The sequence below is a fragment of the Taudactylus pleione genome, unplaced genomic scaffold, assembly GCF_031769625.1.
Source record: "Taudactylus pleione unplaced genomic scaffold, aTauple2 ptg000065l, whole genome shotgun sequence".
Classification (NCBI taxonomy): Eukaryota; Metazoa; Chordata; class Amphibia; order Anura; family Myobatrachidae; genus Taudactylus; species Taudactylus pleione.
In genome coordinates, this window is record NW_028284467.1 from 9,180,464 (window position 1) to 9,194,765 (window position 14,302).

The window sequence follows — 14,302 nt, forward strand, 5'->3', positions numbered from 1 at the left end:
AAACATATAACTAGTGTACACAGCTACAGGCTTGTATACAAGATAACTCTATTCATTAAAAAAAAAAAAAAAAAAAAGTCAGTGACCACCACAGATATAGGCAGTTTGACAGTCAGTATGTGACTGCTCTGAGCCTCTGACTCTCTGATAGCCCCAGCAGTGACAGGCACTACAAGGCAGCAGACGGCTGGGCCGGGAGAGCAGTGGGCGTATCCTATGTGAGCTGCCTGTCACCTCAAACGCCAGGCTCTTCCTATGCAGCGTGCCGATTGGCAGAGATCGCCATGTGACATCACAGGCCTCTGGCGTCTGTGTCGCGTCTGTAATAAGGTGACTACGGAGCTGGTCGGCTGTGGTTAGAGCGGTCGCTGTAACCTGTCACATTGCAGGGGAAGATCGCAGCCAGGTCGGTTATATTTTCCTTTATCTCTGGGGTCGCATCGCACGCTAGTAGTGATGGTGGAGGCAGATGATGCCAGGGCAAACATTTGCTTAATGACTACCCAAAGACATCGTCATTACTTCCCTTTACATCGAGAAACAACAACCAGTATATTGTAGTAGGGCATGCTGTTATTTGTAGTTCCAGACCAGCTGGAGAGCTACAAATTTACTTCAAGCTAATACATTAAGCGTGCAGGCGGCTACACCTAATGCTACATGTAAAACTACCTAAGGTGCTACAGTTTAAACTAATATTATAAACTAAACTTATTCCTTGTAAAAGTATGTTGCTACATGTAGCATTTCTCATTAGGTGCAGTTTTACATGTTACATGTAAAATTGCAGCTATATGTAAAACTTACCAATGCTACATGCAAAACTGCACCTAATGAGAAATGCTACATGTAAAACTGCACCTACATGTAAAAGTGCACCCAAGCTACATGTAAAACTACATCTAAAATGTCATCTAAAACTGCTCCTGTGACACCTGGTGCTACATGTAAAACTACACCTAATGCTACCTGTATTTGGGGCACTAAGTGCTTTGTTATCAGTTGCTGGGGTTGTTGTCACAATGGAAATGTAGGTCTCCTAATCAGTGTAATCCAGGTGAGAGTGATAGGCCTGTGGTTGCTGCTGGCTCTCATTATTGCATTTTATCTCTGTCAGTCTATTTTAGTATACACTACTCTATAACTCTGGGTGAAGGACTTTTTTTTTATCTTCATGTGAATGTTTTTTTTATGACTGTCTGTACATAAGGATCATAAAATACCTACAAAACACACAAATCAAGACCTAGCCCTTATATGTAATGTGTTATAATAAATCTTTCATGCCTTAAGGCTAAATCGCCCATAGGCCAAGTATGGTAAATAAATATTCACTTATACAGCATTTTGTATCATACCATATTGTGTACCTAATCCTCAACACTCTCTCTTTACAGTGCTCCGTACATGAGCAAACTACAGACTCCCTCATCCTGTCCTGCCCACGGAATCCTGACCAGGGCACTCATTTATTTATAAGTTGCTGCCACTCAGTGCAATGAAAATTATAAAAATAACAAATCATACATAGGAACATAATAAGGACATATAATGCAAGGGTGATGGAGAAGGTGCAGACATGTGAGAGGTTATAGAGGGCCCTGCTCTCGAGAGCTGACAATCTAAAGGGATATAGTAATGCTGGAACAATGGTAGCTGAATGGGCAGGATCCTAGCTGGTGGCACAGTACCAGGTGTAGTTAGTGGGACAGACTGTAGTGAAGAGGAAGGTCTGAGAGAGCTCTAGAAAAATTGAAGGTTGGGGGAGAGTCTAGTTGGACGCTGTAGGGAGTTTCACTAAAAGGAGAAGATATAATTAAATACAAACACTGCCACATCTGTTGTATACCCCTTTATAAAGCAAATGGGAATATTCTTTCCTGCAGTAATATAAATGGAAATACCAGTTAGGATGGCCATAACTTTATATAATATAGCAATAATGCTAATGATGTAAGTACTTTCAATTGGAGGGATCAATATTGAATCATCTAACCAGATACAAATAGACAGTGTTGCTGGTAGTCATCATCATTGTGTATTGTTACACCAGCATCTGCCAGAGATACTCCTGCTGATAGGCTATTCTGGGGATATATCAATTTCTAGATGTTTTGCAGATAAGGGATCAAGGGGAGGATATGTATCAAACCTGCTGAAGAGTGGACAAGAGGAGAAGTTACCCATAGCATCCAGCTAGCTTCTAGATAGCATTTATCACATGATAGGTAGAAGCTGATTGGTTGCTATGGGAAGCATCTCCACTTGATCGCTTTGCCACTCTTTAGTAGGTTTATTACATTTTCCCCCCAAGTCCTTACTGTACTTAGCTTACATTTGCCCCTGCTGCCCCATTCCATCACTCTAGATGTAAGAGGAATGCAATGCAAAAATGATCGTGCATATGTGTAACCATTGTTTGTGCAGATGTACAGTATGGAAATGTGTATCTTAGGCTAAAAATTAAGAAATGTCCAACTCTAAATACTGCGTCAGCACAGCAATAGCCTCACACATTGTTACCCTGGTGATTTTCACAAGGATCTCCTTGCAGGAGAGAGAGGCGGGAGGGGGGGTGTACAGATGTGCCCACATACATCTATCCTCTGTGCGTCACACATAACGCGGGAGCTTAGTGTGACACGGTAGTGCCAAGAGTCTTTTCCCCGTCAAATGCGTCTTATTTGCACAGCGATGCGACTAGGTAGCACACGCAGATTCGGCTGATTAAAATGATATGCAGCATGTCTATGTTCTGTGAGTGACTGCTGGTGTATCATTCTGCATGCGAAACTCTACGTTACATGGTTACTGACACTAACGTAGTGTTTTGTATGCAGATAAACCAGCACTCGCTCACAGAACATAGGCATGCTGCATAGCACAAGCAGCTTTGGCTGATTAATATGTTATCTAGTTGCATTGCTGTGTGTATAAGCTGCATGTGAAGGTAAAAAGACGCACAAAAAGACGCTCGGCGCTACCGAGCCTCGGCATGGCACAACTAGAAGGGCTGTTTAACGTACAAGGAGGCTAGATGTATGTGGACCCATCTGTAGTTGTATCAAGCCGTGGAGAGAGAGATAAGTACCAACCCAACGGTTACTGTCATTTTCAAACACAGCCTGTAAAGTGGAAGTTAGAAGGTGATCTGTTGGTACTTTATCTCTCTCCAAGGTTTGATACATCTCCCCCTGGGTCTTGTAGGTATTAGTTTGCTCTTTTCAGTGCACCTACTGTAAGAGCATGTTAAACATTAGCTCAGATGTCACTGATGGTAATCCATGCTTTACCACATGCTCTCTTAATAGCAAAAAATAAGTTGTGGTTTTTCTAGTTTGGGAAATTTGGAAAAAAAAATCAAAACAGCCCAGAAACAAAATAAAACACATTTGATCACCTCCTTTAATAAACTATACATATTAGGCATCTATTAGAATGAACATGTTTCAGAATAAATGTAGAGGGTATATGTGGAGTAGCAATAGATTAATAGTTGCTTTTTATTCTGTTCTGCAATTTTTTTTTTTCAATATTTTAAAAAAGAAATCTGTATTTATTCTAATCTGCTAACAGAAGAATGCTCTTTATATAACATTGCACTTGATTAAACCGCATAATAAAATAGTTTTTCCTGGGTAGCTGAAGCATGGCATAATGTAATATTACTTTGCTCCTGACGGGTAAAACACCTACCTGCATGAAATGGTTAAATCAGGGGTGATCAAAATAATGCAGAATTCAGGAACCGGTCAGCAAATTGTAGGAGCAAAGAGAATGTCAGGAAGTAAGGGAAGATTTGCCGAGATTAGAGCTGATTCTGAGCCAGACGGATCTCTGTGTACGGGCAAAAGTAGCGAGCGTTGGCATACAGCACATGCCTAGGTGGGAACGTAGACATTTTTGCTTATCTGACCTATTCTGAGTCAGATGGAACTTGGTTGGATTTGTCTTTCCTTGAAATGGGAAATTCTGGGTGGGATCTGGGAGGAGACTATACCATGGCATGGTGCTGTTCTTTATTGTGGGGGTGTCATGGGCTTGTAGCTACAGATCCGTGCTATTCTGAGTTGTGGGTACGGGAAAGGGAAACCTGTTTAAGACTGATGTCGTGCACCTAGCACTGCAGAGCTGGTGCAAGTGCTGATACTAACGACTACTGCGGACAGAAAATCAGTGGGCGGAGTGGCTTCCCGCTTGGACACAAGGATCCTCACATCAGCCCTACAGAAGCTCTCATTAGCAGTAGGTAGCAAGTCGGGTTTCCACGGCATCACGTAAACACTGCCACTTTGTGTCTGACGCAGAATCAGCCCCATCAGCTTTAATGACAACCAAAGGGTGGCAGATTCTATTTATTGATGAGTTAATTTAAGTTAGATACCTTATTCCATATATATAGATAGAATAAATAAATTGAATTAGTATGCCTTTGGTGAACATTTCGCCAATTGAACCCAGAACAGACATACTGAAAATGCTTTGCTAGATCATATGTTAGTACGTCGGAATTGGGTAATAAAAGATGTGTGTGAGACATAACCGGCTAAGCCATGCCCTTTTATGGTTTTGGGGGATTTTTTTCCATTGTAACATTTTGCCAATTTGTACGTGTGATGATATATTTGGCAACGGACTCTGAAGCAAAATGGACTGTTTCCAGGGGCTATTGCAAGCTGAGCCCCTATAGATGCAAATGATAATGCACTGTTACTCCGCCTGACCGTCTCCCAGCCTCCCGCCAATCAGCAGCTGATGGCCGCTCTTGTAGTAAGCAGAGAAAAGAGGCGTTGCGCAAACTCTGTGCTGATTGGCTGGGAGTTGCGAGCCTGGAGTGGACGTGTTGGAGATAGTAGGTGAGGGAAGAGCGCTCCCTCTAACGCAGCAGCCTCACGTGTTGTGCCACCCGTGCGCTCTCCCTCATTATGTAATGGCTATGCCAGGCGGCCTATCAGGAGCTGAACTGGACAGACATAAACCGTGTCGGCACATGGCTCAGGTGCCGGGTCAATGTGAAAGCACAGACCACCAATAGTGCGTGAGAACAGCAGCCGGCGGCGGTCACCCCATCCCGCTCCCCCCGGGTCACTGTGCCGGCTCTGTGTTCTGGTAGTTCTACTTGACATTGTAAGGTTAACTATACCAAAGCATTTATTATGGGTTTTATGTTTTTTTTTTTCTTTTTTTCCATCAAATTTTATACAGTTTTATTCCAAATTCTGTAATTTATTGCTGATTGAAATCCGTCACAAAAGAATCACATTAATATCTTAATTAGTCTTTGAGATATTCAAATTCAAAGTGTTCCGGACAAAGGCACTAAGCAAATTATGCTTAGTCCCTTATGCAAATTATGAAATATTTTATTACTAAGAAAACTGCTTCCTGTTACCTAATTGAATCAAGGTGAAGAGGTGATTGCAGTAACATTACATAGTTTGCTATCTGCAGCTACTAGGCCTCAGTTGCTGTTTCCCAACTACCTGGCAGTTAGAATTGTTAGCACGTGCTAATATGTAGCTATCACATTGCCAAGCCTTCAGCCAGTAAGCGTCTATTATGTAAGCTCGTACCCAGCAGTGTATGGGCTTGCCAACCAGCCAAACTGCCAGATTAACATTCATCCCTCTGCCTCAGTCTTCCACTTGTTACTGTTGGAAAATGGCACTGCAGTTCATACACCATTCCCTTTAACCCTTTATAAATATGATGATTTGGTCATTTACAATGTATTATAGATATAAAAAATAAATATGTTCGTGTTATATTGGTTCATCAGTGTTTACTTTGACCTATGATACATGAACATTTTATACAATAGGGAAATAAGAAAATGAATAATGTGGTGGATCATATAATAACTATGCTTAATAATGTGTGTGCTTTTGCAAACTACTTTGGCATAAATGACTAGCTACAATATCATTGTAAAATCACAGCTGGATAAGCTGTATACATTCAACAGATGTAATTTGCTCTTGCAGTACATTTGTGCAACACTGGTGTAAAATAGGGAATGGGATTGAAATACCGACGGCTTAATAGCCGCCACTTCTAATCACGACAGTGAGAGTCCGATGGATGAAGATCCCAACGGGCGCCCGTAAGTGTACTAACCCTCCCCTCTAACCCTAACCATCCCTTAGGGGTGCCTAACCCTAACCTCCCCAGAGGGGTGCCTAAACCTAACCCCCACCCCTCCCCACACCCTAAACCTAAAGGTGGCCATACACTCTGCGATGCACTGTAGGGCGACTGCCGATCTGTCGGCAGACAGATCGTGCTGTCACCGCCTTCAATGGTGGGGTCCCCGCAGACCGCACGATATGCCGGCTTCCCCCTCCTTCATCTGAATGGGATCGTACATCGCATCCCAGATCACATGCTTTTGCAGGAAGACCTGGGGATACGATGTACGACCCCGCAGGAGCGCGCAGCACGATATCAGGTACGATATCGTGCCCATACACTGCACGATATAGCACCTATATCGTGCCGATCCGTCGGATCAGCACGTATATTGTGCCGTGTATGGGGGCCTTAAGTCTCCCGGGGGGGGGGGTGCATAACCCTAACCTCCCCCCCCTAGTGCTTAACCCTAACTCCCCCTGGGGGTCCCTAAAGCTAACCCCCCATCCCTGGGCTAAGTGCATACTTACCCGGCAGGAGGACGATTGGTCTGGCGTCATTCGGCTTTCCGCCATCGGGATTAACATAGGCATCGGTATTTCGACGCCAATGTTAAATCCCTTGTCGGGATGACGGCCGCCAGTCTCATAACTACATCCCATAAAATAGTAGTGTATCCAGGCTTCCAAGAAAAAAAAAACCCCTTGTGCTGTGAGCTGTTTAGTATCACAGAGTAGACGAGAAGCACAGTGGGGTGGTATTATTATACAGTAGAATGCCATGGTCCAGTATATCAGAAGATATGTCACTGCAGTACTGATGTAGTAGGTCTTGTTGTATTGCATGTGGTCCTCCATATTGCGGATTTCTTATATAGGTCAAAGTTGCTGCAGAGGAAAGATGAGGAATGATCTGTTTGAAAAATACAAGCCAAGATGGCTAAATGCTGCAATAAAGGCCGCTTCTTCTGTAACTGTATCGCAGAACAAGTACTAAAATACTGAATGCAGCAGGTGGTCTGAGCTTAGTATAGCATCTCTTGGTCTGTATGCTCTTACTGCAATGCAATATACAGAATTCATCCTGCATACATAATGTGCAATCCTCTTCTGCATATATTGTGTGATAATATTCTCTTATTATAATTATTTCTTCCTTAACACCTTGAACTGCTAGGAAGATACACTTAAGCACGTAAGATGTGGTACAATGTAGTAGATACCTATCTGGTGCAGTCTAGGCAATGTACTTGTCCCCACATTGTGATATGTTTTCTAAAGTTTCTGCATAATGACGACAAAGTCCAGAAAATAACATATTAATAAAACGTGCATTAGTAATAATATTACCGATGCAACAGCAATAAATTACTATTATAATTATAGAGGAGCTGAATGCGAATAAAATACAACCATTTTCTTACCAATAAATGAACATTTCCACTTTTCTTTCATACAGAAAACAAACAAACATGTCGTCCAATGAGTGGACACCGGGGGAAATGGACTCTGCGTCCTCAAAACTGATCAGGAAGTCCAAGGAATCTCCTTTCGTCCCTATAGGTAAAGTGCCAACGCTATCTGCTTATGTGTCTTTTGTATTTTACTGTTTTACTGAACATCTAATCATGATGGCTAAATGTCCCTTACTTGTCCCATGTCACATACATACATACATACATACATACATACATACATGGTACACACAGGCAAGCAGACATATAGAACAGAGAGAGAATAACATCTATTATGCAGAAATCTGGCTCAGTTAGTAAAGTACTTGAGACAGATGTTGAATAATGAATAAATAAATACAGATATATCCTCATACATTGTTGCGGAAACCAGCCCCCTCGGTGCGCCAGGTCACGCATGGCTCTGATAACACCAGGAATCTTTTATTTTTTTTGCCGAAAATGCATTGATGCAACTACCGTGTTTCCCCGATAATAAGCCCTAACAAAATCCCCATTTTGTCCTGTCCCTGCGCTACACTAAAATACCCCCAGCTTCCCCCCCCCCCCGCATGAAATGGATGCCGCTGTTAAAGATTTAACAGTGGCATCCAATCACAGCTGCAGCGTCTCACTCTCTCACAGTGAGTGCGTGGCAGCTGGCGTGCATGGCAGCGTCATTTACAGCAGCAACGCGGAGGAGAGGAGAGAAAAAGAGGAAAAAAATAAAGGTAAGTAAAGAAGTGTAAAGCAGGACTGATGGCATGATGGGGATAAAAGCAGGACTGAGGGCATGATGGGGATAAAAGCAGGACTGAGGGCATGATGGGGATAAAAGCAGGACTGAGGGCATGATGGGGATAAAAGCAGGACTGAGGGCATGATGGGGATAAAAGCAGGACTGAGGGCATGATGGGGATAAAAGCAGGACTGAGGGCATGATGGGGATAAAAGCAGGACTGAGGGCATGATGGGGATAAAAGCAGGACTGGGGGAGCATAACGGTTATCATTGTATTATCCTGTCTGTTTTGACCCCCTGTTTATTTGAAATTGCTGTCAATGTTAATTAAAATAAGCCCTTCCCCGAAAATAAGCCCTATGGAGTTTTTTTGTCTTATTATCAGGGAAACACGGTAGGATGCACCAGGAGACTGCAGTGATTAATATACAACATCTGTGTGCGACTGAGTCAGTATATAACTGCAATAGAACTTGGTGTGGAATCTGTATATGAAGTGCTATGATGCCGCAGCTTTTTTCCACGCCAAGTTCCGTTGAGGTCCATATACTGACTCAGTCACACATAGATATACAAGTGTAGCATATCACATTAATCAGTGCAGTCTCCTGGCGCGTCCTAGTCGCTTTGCATTGCTGTGATAAGAGGTATGCGTATTGAGGCTAGATGTCTGACAACACTTCTGTAGCATACTTGCCTACTTTTGAAAAATACTTTCAGGGAGATTGCAGCAGAATGCGACGCGCCATTCAGGGGTGTGGCCTGCCCCAAAGGGCATGTCTAGGTCAACCTATGGGTGTATATAGTCCTATAAACTGAGACCCTAGCTCCCCCACAGAAATTAATATAGCTCTGCCCTACCATATTCATATTACTAGATGCCCTACACATATTCACATATTTACACACATACATTCCAAACACACGCACATTCACTCACACGCACATTCACTCACACGCACATTCACTCACACGCACATTCACTCACACGCACATTCACTCACACGCACATTCACTCACACGCACATTCACTCACACGCACATTCACTCACACGCACATTCACTCACACGCACATTCACACGCATACATTCTAAACGCACACATTCTAAACACACAAACATTCACACACACACACTCACACACAGGTTAGTGCACTCACCTTGGGACCGGGCACTTCTCCAGCCTCTCCACTGAACAGCACAGCGCTGTCTCTGCCAGACCAGAGCTCCTCTCTGCAGCTCCAACAGGACTCCTCCACCACCATGTCTCAGTCGCGGCGGCTCCCATGTGCAGGTAGGAGAGGGGGAGGGATCCGCTGTTACGGCCATTGCCTCTGGAGCCAGACACTGGTGTGTGGTCTGAGTCTCCATGCGGCTGCTCACAGATGCCCGACACCTGCGCTGCTACCAGGCTCCGCCTGCTACCGCTGTCGCGCCCAAGCACACTCTGTGTGCGCACTGCTCACTAGCGCCGGCCACCGCTACCCACAACCCCGCGGTGGCCGGCTTTTAAGTAAAATGACGTGCCTTCATGATGTCCCCTCGCAGGCCCCGCCCACAAACCGGGAGTTGAAGTACACTTTGCGGGGGAGCAGGAGGCTTCATTAAAAACCGGGAGCCTCCCGCTAAAATCGGGAGGATAGGCAACTATGATCTGTAGCAGAACTCCAGGTTTGTTTATCCTGCTGAGGGCAAGTACTCAAATAAAATATTGTCAGAACATTAGTTTCAGGTGAAACACAATCTTAAAGTATGACTCTATTACTTAGTTATACAATTGGCAGCCATTTTTCTAGAGACCAAATTGTTTGAAGTTTACAAATGTATATACAGAAGTGTCCTTGCTCATCTAGCCTCAATATGCCATGCACCGCAACATGCCTGGCGTGAGTGAGCCGCTAGGTCTCGTGCAACTCTGCTAGCTTCTTTTTTTTTTTGACAAAAATGCATATAAGTCGCAATGTGTTGTGACCAAGACGCACCAGGAGACTGTGCTGAATAATGCCTAGGAAGCCAATGGTTAAGGTACACTGGATAAGGAACATAGGCCCTGATTCAGAGCCACTCGCTAGCGGCAGTACGCTCGTTCCGAGCGATGTTCGCACATCTGCGCATGCGTACGGTTTTTAGTACGCATGCGCGAACCAGTCAGTGCGGCCGAAAATCGTTTGTACGCAATATAGCGAGTGCCTGCTATTTTGAGTGACAGAATAAGGCGTATGTGGGTGGTAACAGGGGAAGGTGCTTGAAAACGGGGAGTGGAGATCAGAACGCAGGCGTGCTTAAAGGTCAAAACGGGCGTTTTATGGGTGTGCATAATTAATATAGCAGCGTCAATGACAACGTAATTTGGTTTTTTTTAACTCAGAACTGCTCGCAAAATAGCGGTTGAAAAAAACAACCACAAGAATAGCGAGCAGTTCATATCCTGTTCGATGTACTCGATTAATCTAATAAATAGCGGACATGACGTAGGATGCGAGCGGCCAGGGGGCGTATTTTTCAAAAAAACGAACGCAAGTTTTGCTCGCTCGTTCAGACATAGAGGCGTGAACAGACCGCAAACAGCGAACGGTTCATTTCAATAGCCACCCCTTGTTTTAGAACGAACGACCGCAAATAGCGAGTGGCTCTGAATGAGGGCCATAGTGTCAGTCATCCAGTGCCTTCACATAAATTTCCAGCCTCTTAAAAGAGCGCAAAGAAGAAACAGCTTCTTACATGTGAAGGGGTCAGCTGCTAACCTCATGTCCTCCTCACGCTGCTCGCAGGCACCTCCATATCTGTGGTGGGCTGGGAGTTTGGCACTTGGCTGTGATGTCATAGCTAAGCGTCACACTTCTGCTGTGAGAAGCATAGGATGCTTCCCCCACCTTCCATGAATCCTCAGGTAAGAACACCTTCTGAGGAAGGGTAGGGGGACACACAGAGTCTGTGCTGTCTATGTCATAGTGGTCATTTACATCTATTGAAAATTGCCTGAAGACTTGTTTTATATAAAATGGTTAAATTTGGTTTATATAGTTACCCATAAAATAGAGCGCACTGTTGGAACTATTGAGCTACATGATCTCTATGGACTTTAGGAACAGTACAGAAATATGGGGCTTGGGGCCTGATTCAGCAAGGAACGCAGTTGCTAATATGCACGCAGTCGGGCGATTGGTGGGTACTAACCTGCGCATGCATATGCATCGCAGTGCGCGAACTAGCCATTGCGATCGAGACTATGGAGACCCATCGCAGAGTGATTGACAGGAAGTGCAGTTTGTGGGTGGTAATGGGGGGATGGTCGGCCAAACGCTGGTTTGCCAGTGCATTTATACGTCGTTGCAGGGGCGTGCGTGGATTATCCACTGTGATGCCGTACGCAGCCTGAGGCCTGATAGCGTGCGCGGAAGTTAGCAATTTCTGAGTAAGGTCAGGGCTTGTGCAAGTGTGTGTGAGGCTGCGATGGTACTCGATGTTACCAATCTTTTCGCAGTCTTGCTAAACATTACGGATGTGTGTAAGGTAAAGTGGGTGTCATTATGTAGTGGAGCGGCAGCATTGCGACCGCAGTGAATTAGCATACTATCGCAAGGAGACTGCGTGCGTAATTGCTATTACATTCACAGTTGCAGTCCGTAGTGAATCAGGCCCTTAATGCATTATATAACATTATATACTCTCCTGCCGGGATCTAATAAGGTAAATATAAACTAACCCTCCTTTAGGGGTGCCTATCCTCCCCCGGGGGTGCCTAACCCTAAGCCTCCCTAACCTAACACTCCCCACGGCTGTCCGCAGCTGCCGTCTGGCTTACCAACGTTCATTATGCCGGGTGTTGGGCTCCCGGTGTAGGTAATATCGCCTGTCATTAGTACCCTGCCGGGATTTGACAGTAGGGAAGCCGGCTGTCGACATTTCGACTGTCAGCTTCCTGACTGCATCCCGTCCTACCTGCATCTCATCAAAGGTTAATGATTTTGAAATTCTCCCGTAAATTGGTTTGTGGAAGAGAATAGAGTGTAGTGATAATTTATTATGGATCCCTGTTAGTAGTATCTTTTAAAGCTAAATTGATTAAGCTTTAATGGTAGCTATTAGACTGGCCTGATCTGTCTGATTGAGAAGCTTTAATATCACACAAATCTAATTAGCATGCAGTGCAGCCAGTTTGACAAGTGACAGCACCATCACTCTGTGTGAATAAACTTATTAAGAACTAATGTGTTTTGGTTGATGAAATTGAAATGAAAAATGGTTTGGAAATGTTAACAAGGGTGAAATATGTATTTGAGATTCAACCAGATTTGTGATCAAGACTACCATGCATCTGCAACTACCTACTGCCAGGAACTAGCACAGTACCTATATCTTACCCATAGCCAGGTCCATACGCAGAAGTACAGTGATACCATTCGGACCCCGTGTCCCGACAAGAGATATTTGATAAATGGCACAGAAAAAGTAATTTCACATGCAGTGATAGGAAATAATATTTAACAGGGGAAATGTTACAATAATGATCAGTCAGCCCCATTATTACAGTCTTTTCCAGAATAAAAGCAGCCACTGTTTATGATATAATGATTTCAGATCATGCACTAATGTCCTATCGGCTACAGTGCATCCGGAAAGTATTCACAGCGCTTCACTTTTCTACTTCAGGGTCCATAGGGTATCCACAGGATACCTTGGGGTATAGGCGATGGCGGCAGACATCCAGGCACCACAGAGTTAAATTTTCAGCCTCCCAGGATGCACTGGAGTCCCTCTCCTATACCCCGCCCCCGAGCCTCAGGCCACTCAGTTTTCGTCGGTGCCTGGCCGGACCAGTCGCACCGTATAGAGGGGGGTCTTTTTAAGGCCCCTGAATATTTCTTCGCAGCTGTGGCTGCACAACTAGAGTGCTCCAGCATAGGACAGTCAGTATTGACGTCCATGCTGTCACTCCTACACCCCGCCGGTACCAGAACGCCGGTACCGATCCGGGGATGCTGGTAGGTAGCTGGGGTCACAGCTAGCGGTGATCCCGGCTACCTGGACTGTGGCCGGATGCACGGGGAACAAGGTAAGCGGCGGGGTCCCGCGGTGGGCACCCGCCGGTAACACAGTCCTGTTTGGTCCCTAGGCAGGGGGCTCCCTGGGGACCGGCTGCGCGTGGGGCCAGGTACTGATCCTGCGTCTTCCACTAGACCACCAGGGACAGCGGGCCGCAGCATGTGCGGTACAGCGCGGCGTCCCAGGGGTTAATAGCAGGCCAGGGGAGAACGCCTTCCCTGTCTCACAGCCGGCGTCTCCCCTGCTGCACAGTGCCATTCCACGGCGGTCTGAGCGGGCTGTGTCAGCGCTCCTCCCCCGGGCCCTGCCTTCTCTCTGCTCCTCGGTGGCCATTTTCTCACTACATGTGCTGGGGATGGCAAACGTTGCTGGAAGCTGATACAGATGCCATTGCGGTCCGGGTCCCCCGCATACCTCTCCTTCAATTAAGGTCAGTGTATGCAGCACTGCTTCCTACCAGGCTCTGGTCTGTGTAGTTGATCGCAGTGCTTGTAATGCAGGATGTTATCTGTGCATTCTATGTGACTTAAATGCTAGCGCTGTTTGCCTGTACTTTCATTTCTGACTGTCAGCCTTTTTCCTATCCCTGTTCTTCTGCTACAGCCCTTGCGGTGCGGTGTTGCAGGGTGTTTATTACCTCACAGTAAACGTGGTTTTTCTGTGTGGGAGGTCACATACGCTCCGTTCACATTCCTCATGTCTGAAAGTGAACGAGGATATCCTCTTCCAGCTATAATGTACTGATATCATGTGCAGTTAGCGGAGGGATATGTAGACGCTGAGGGTTTATGGAGGGCATGTTGTATTATATATCACGCCCCATTTCTGTCACTGTGCCTGCACAAAAATAAAGGGGACCGCCCTCGGCTGGCTAAGATGCTTACAGCCCTTGTGGGCAACGCCCCCTGCGTTTCCCCATAGGGGTTATCGCAG

At 45.3% G+C, this 14,302-nt stretch overlaps 1 protein-coding gene across 1 annotated transcript in view; it reads left to right on the plus strand.

Moving 5' to 3' along the window:
* The first annotated feature begins 260 nt into the window (after positions 1–260).
* HIGD1C (HIG1 hypoxia inducible domain family member 1C) overlaps positions 261–14,302 on the plus strand; it is a 33,565-nt gene continuing 19,523 nt past the window's right edge. Inside the window, exons 1-2 of the mRNA XM_088465932.1 lie at positions 261–406; positions 7,588–7,691. Of these exons, the coding sequence (XP_088322058.1) occupies positions 7,601–7,691 (91 nt within the window). The 5' untranslated portion in view covers positions 261–406; positions 7,588–7,600. The remainder of the gene's footprint in view (positions 407–7,587; positions 7,692–14,302) is intronic.